This window comes from Dendrobium catenatum, unplaced genomic scaffold (assembly GCF_001605985.2).
Source record: "Dendrobium catenatum unplaced genomic scaffold, ASM160598v2 fragScaff_scaffold_949, whole genome shotgun sequence".
NCBI classification, from domain to species: domain Eukaryota; kingdom Viridiplantae; phylum Streptophyta; class Magnoliopsida; order Asparagales; family Orchidaceae; genus Dendrobium; species Dendrobium catenatum.
In genome coordinates, this window is record NW_021319411.1 from 185,861 (window position 1) to 191,403 (window position 5,543).

General features: G+C 35.3%; 1 protein-coding gene across 1 annotated transcript in view; it reads right to left on the reverse strand.

Moving 5' to 3' along the window:
* LOC114580329 overlaps positions 1-839 on the reverse strand; it is a 13,168-nt gene extending 12,329 nt beyond the window's left edge. The window contains exon 1 of the mRNA XM_028697510.1: positions 200-839. Coding sequence (XP_028553343.1) covers positions 200-839 — 640 coding nt within the window. The remainder of the gene's footprint in view (positions 1-199) is intronic.
* Positions 840-5,543: the final 4,704 nt, after the last annotated feature.

Below are 5,543 nucleotides of genomic sequence, written 5' to 3' on the forward strand. Positions count from 1 at the left end.
TCAAAATCTCAAACTCGGGGTCATGGGTTGCAACACTCCCAAGCCACATAATGAATACTATGACCTCCATCTTTTTTATCTCAAATGAAGCTTCTACAACATTTCTCCAAATTATACAACACACTTTTTGGAATCAAAGTATGTGTAATTAAGAAATTTGCCATAGTTAAGTATGAGCTTTTGATGAGAGTTATTTTACCTCCCAAAGAAATAGACTTCTTACCCCAAACATTAAGTCTTTCCATAGCATTGACTAGAAGGTCTTGAAAATCTGCCGCCTTCAATTTAGTAAGAGAAATTTTAATCCCAAAGTAGTGTAATTCCTTAACCACTTTGAAACCAAAAACTTTGGTAAGCTTATTCTTCACTTGGCGGTTAACATTCTTACCAAAAATAATTTGTGATTTATTGATGTTGACACTTTGCCCTGTCCATTTGCAAAACTCTTCAACAATCTTCTTAAGATTCTTAGCTAACCATTTTGAAGCTTGGGAGAAGATAAGAACATCATCTGCATACATGAGGTGGGAAATTCTCGGACCTCTTGGAGAGATTTGAATACCAATATCACCTTCCTTTTTCCTTAAGGAGTTGGATAACAATTGAGAGCACATGATATACAAATAAGGAGAGACTGGGCATCCTTGTCTAAAACCGCTACAAGCTTTCATCCACTTTGAATATTTTCCATTAATAATAATGGAAAATCTTACATTCACCACACATTCCAAAATAAGAGAAGAATAAATAGAGGGGAAGCCATACCAACAAAGAATTTGCTTAAGAGCTGGCCATCCCATGTTGTCATAAGCCTGCTCCATATCCAATTTCAGTGCCATTAATCCTTTCTGTGCTTAGAAATTTTGAATTTGTGGAAGATCTCTTGAGGAAGAAGGCAATGTTCCGAGATAGATCTACCTGGGATGAAGGCTACTTGTTCTTCAGTAATCAGCTTGGGAATTATTTTCTTCAGCCTGTTAACTATCATAGTAGCTGCAACCTTGTAATTAGTCTGACAGAGACTAATTAGCCTATAGTTGGAAGGAAGTAAAGGGTTCTTCACCTTAGCAATCAATACAATTAAAGTGTCTTTCCAATCCTCCCTCATGTGTCCAGAAATCAGAAAATGGTTAATGGAATTCCAAAGCTCTTTCCAAACGATTTCCCAATAGCATTTGTAAAAAGAAGATGTGAGACCATCCATACCTGGAGATTTATTGTTCCCTTTTTGAAAAACCGAGTGCTGAAGTTCATTGACCGAGAATTCTGCACTAATATCTTCAATATCATCTGCTGACAGCTTTTGATTTTCACTGATTTCGGGCCAACCTACAAGCTTACTGTTTCTGGATTGCCACTTAGATTCAAAATAGTCAATGATGACCTTCTCAATTTCATCATCATCTACTTGAAGCTTATTATGAATATCTTTGATTTGATTAACTCTATTACTATTTCTTCTTGAAGTAGCAAAACTGTGGAACATTCTTGAATTTTCGTCTCCTTCCTCTTGCCATCTCGCTTTTGCTCGTTGGTTCCACCAAGTTGATAGTCTCTTCAAAGTAACATTAAGAGCATGAATTTTTCTCCTAAGTATAATAAGATCTTGATCAGACCAATCAATTCCCATAGCTTCTTTATGCTGAAGATCCAAAATCTCCTTTTTAAGATCATTTTTAAGTAAATTCAAGTTTTTACACTTGTTTTTACTCCAATAGAACAAGGCTTTCAACGTTCTAGAAATAATCCTTTGAAGCACCATTCCTTCATCACCATAATCATTTTTCTTCCAAGTATGATACACGATACTTTTAGCTGCAGGATAAGATCTCCAAGTGTCCTCAAATCTAATGATTTTAGGTTTGCTATGAACCTTATCATCCATTTTGAAAGCAATAGGGATGTGATCCGAGGCCACTCTTGCGAGGTGATTTATCACAGCAGTAGGAAGCTTTTGAAGGGCAGCCGTATTCACAATACATCTATCAAGCCTCTCCCAAATTCTAGAAGCACCATCTTTGTTATTGCACCAAGTGAATCTTGGTCCAACAAAACCCTCATCATGAAAGTTATAGTTTGTCATAAACATCTTCATATCTTTTGGTCCCTTGGAGAAAAGAAATATCTTACCTCCTCTCTTTTCTTCTTTGTTCAATATATAATTGAAATCCCCACCAATGATAGATGGGATAGAATCATCCATATGATTCCCAAGATGACTCCATAGAGATTCTCTGTCTTTACAGCATCTACTTCCATAAACCGTTACAACTTTCCAAATTCCCAAATTAGGAATAGAAAGATCACCAACAATCATTTGGGGAGATGAATCATTAACTGTAAAATTTACAATCTTCATGTTCCAAAGCACAAGTAAACCGCCTGAAATACCTTCAGCCGGGAAATGGAAAAATTCCCAATCTTTTCCTATGAAACAATCTATATCCTTCCTTTCCATACAACTCACCTTCGTTTCCATGAGCCGAATGAAAACTATGTCTTGATCTCTAACCATCTCTTTCAAATACAGAGCGGCCTCTTTTTTCCTAGCCCCTCTGCAATTCCAAAAAACTAACGAATACATTAAATTTTAGGGGGGTCTACCCCACTTCTGCAACTCAATCTTCCATCTCTATTTTTCTTCTTCATATCTGAATCCATCGGACCTAAGGATTTTAATTCCTTTGCAAGTTTAGTTTTATAAGGCCCATTCGAACAAGCTGTTGTAATTTTCATCCGCATATCTAAAGAACTAGAATTCAGGTCCTTGATTTGTGAATCACATTTGGCATTTGGAAATCCCATCATTTCCATTTGATCTTCATCGTTCAGCACGTCAAACTAGTTATTAATAATGATATCTGCATTCTTGTGATTAGTATTATTTATCTCTATTTTTGATGTCCATTATCCACAATCTTCTCCATTCTATCTGAATTCGCCTTATCATTTATGTCCTGATGCTGGATGTTATTCAAGCAATCCGCACCTCCTATGTTTTCAGGTTTTCTTCTGTTATTGTCTTCCTTAGCTTTACCATCTACTCCTTTGATAAATTTCCTGTTTTTGAAATGGACATGTATCCATGGACCATATTCTGATTTATTTATCACTTCTATATTCTCATTCTCTGCTTTTTGAAACATATCTTCAGTATTCTCTGTTTTCTTCTCCACCTGATTTTTGATCTCGTGAACAACCTTAAGTGGGCATTCCTTTACATCATGTCCCACACAACCACATTGATAACAAATAGAATGGATTTTCTCATATTCAACACGCTGAAAAAATCTACCCGTTGTTCCTTCTATCCATACTCCATTTGGCAGTTTCTTCTCCAGATCGATCTTTACGCAAATTCGGGCAAATTCTCGCTTCCCCCATCTAAAAGTATTCCCGTCCAAGTACATTGGCGTACCAAAAAGAGAGGCAATCCTTGACAAATTGTCTTCATCCCAGCAGTACAGTGGAAGACAAGGGAATCTGATCCAAATAGGAGCAGAAATTCCTTTGAAAGAGTAAGGATCAAAAGCCGGAGACCACCTATCCATACCAACAATGCTTCCATTGACATACCATGGTCCTCCATTTAAAATCTCTTCTACCACTTCATTGTTTTGGAAAGAGCAAAGAATCCAATTCATGCCAATTGTAGTCATATGGAATCCACCAAACTTTTTCCATTGTCTTCTCAGTTCCACGCTACATACAGAGAATGGTATATTGTTACCAAGAACCTTGATATCAATAGAGTGCTTCAGAACATCAGAATTCTTAGATTCCTGCACCGGATTTAGCTTAACAGCGATTCCATCCTCAGATAATTCAACTTTTTCTAAATCAAACATAATCTTGATATGCTTCGGTTTCGTCCAGGCTCCTTCAATCCTACTGTTGTTACTTTGTTCATTGTCTTCCAGTAATCTGTTCTCCAAAGTTTCTTTAATTAATTCATCTTTTCCACCTGCATTCCTTTCTCCATTACCCTCATGATTTTTCAAATTTTCTTCATCTGCAATGTCAATAGGGACTTGACTATCTCTGATCGAGCTAGAAAATCCTTTAACCTTCAAAATCGGTTCATCCGTCTCCAAAGGACCAAGAAAATCCGAGTTTGTTGTACCAACATTCCCAAAAGCAATTGGATTATACTGAACATCAGAGCTATCTTTCAAGATATTCTTACCTTTACCTTCAACCAAGGCCGGACGAATCTGCAAATTCGCCCCCCCTCTTTGATTACCACACCGATCCTTCCTTTGCTACCACTGCGAAGACTAGCAGAGTGCCGCTGGACCTCCATTTCATCGGCACGAAACACCGATGAACTCCCGGCGGCGACGCTCTCAGCCGCGAGCAAGAAGCGGGGGAGAACAAAATTTGAATTCTCTCTCTAGAAAAAAACCAGACGTTCTCTCTCTAGAAAATCTTTTTTTTTTTTAAGTTAGTGGATTTCATTACAATTACAATAAGTTCAAATTAACAAATTACATTTTAATAAGGTCCGTTTTATTGTTAAAAAAAGGACCATTTAGTTCTTTTTACTAGTCTGTATTAGGCTATCTACTTTTTATTCTAATGCAATTTATGCATTTTCTCAAAAAAAGAAAAAAGAAAAAAAATACAAATGAGTATTAATAATATGATTACAAATGTGAAAGAAGTACATATTTCAAATGTTTTATCTTCAAGCATATTAAGATTAAGTTTTGATTCAAATTGTTTTTCTTCTTGTTAGATTATGTTGAAATATCTTTTCAGTAAAAAAAATTAGAATCAAACTCTTAGTTCAATGTTAAAGTTTGTTCGTCTAATGGGCATAAGATCCTTCGTAGAACATAAAAATGAGCAGGTATTTATAAAATTTTAATTATTTAAGTTACATAACTATTAACTTTGTAAGGCATTTTTTGTTATAGTGTAAAAATTAAGCCAAATAGAATTATACAATGAAGTGTTTACAAATAGAGAAAGAAAGTAGTCTTTAAAAATTGTGAGGAAAAATACGTTAGTTTAAATTAAATTTATTAGAATATTATTATTAGAATTGTGTCACTATTTTGGTGTTAATTTTATTTAAAACGTAAGGGAAATTATAATGGAAATATACTATAAAATTATTAAAGAGGGCGGAACAGTTGTTGAGTAAATCATTCTTCCTAAAGCTCTATGGGAAACATCATTATATGTTAGTGGAATTTTTTTTTTTAAAACCCACAAAGGGGCCTACGCGTTCAAATTAAAAGCATGTTACCAAGACCTTAGGGAGAAAATCAGCTCGTTATGCTCGATAGAGCACAAAACAAATCAAAATAAAACCTAAGAGCCAATTTTCTCCATTACCAAAACATACAAGAATACCAAGTAACATGCTACTGATGTTGTAGGCAAGCATCCAAAAAAGACGAAAAAAATGATTAAAGTTAAGCCCCTTCCATCTGACAAAAGTCTGAGAAGCCTTGAAATACAGCCTCACCTTCAAAATTTTAAATCTACAAAGAGACGAGCTACATAAACCAATAATATTAGAAACAAAAGGATAA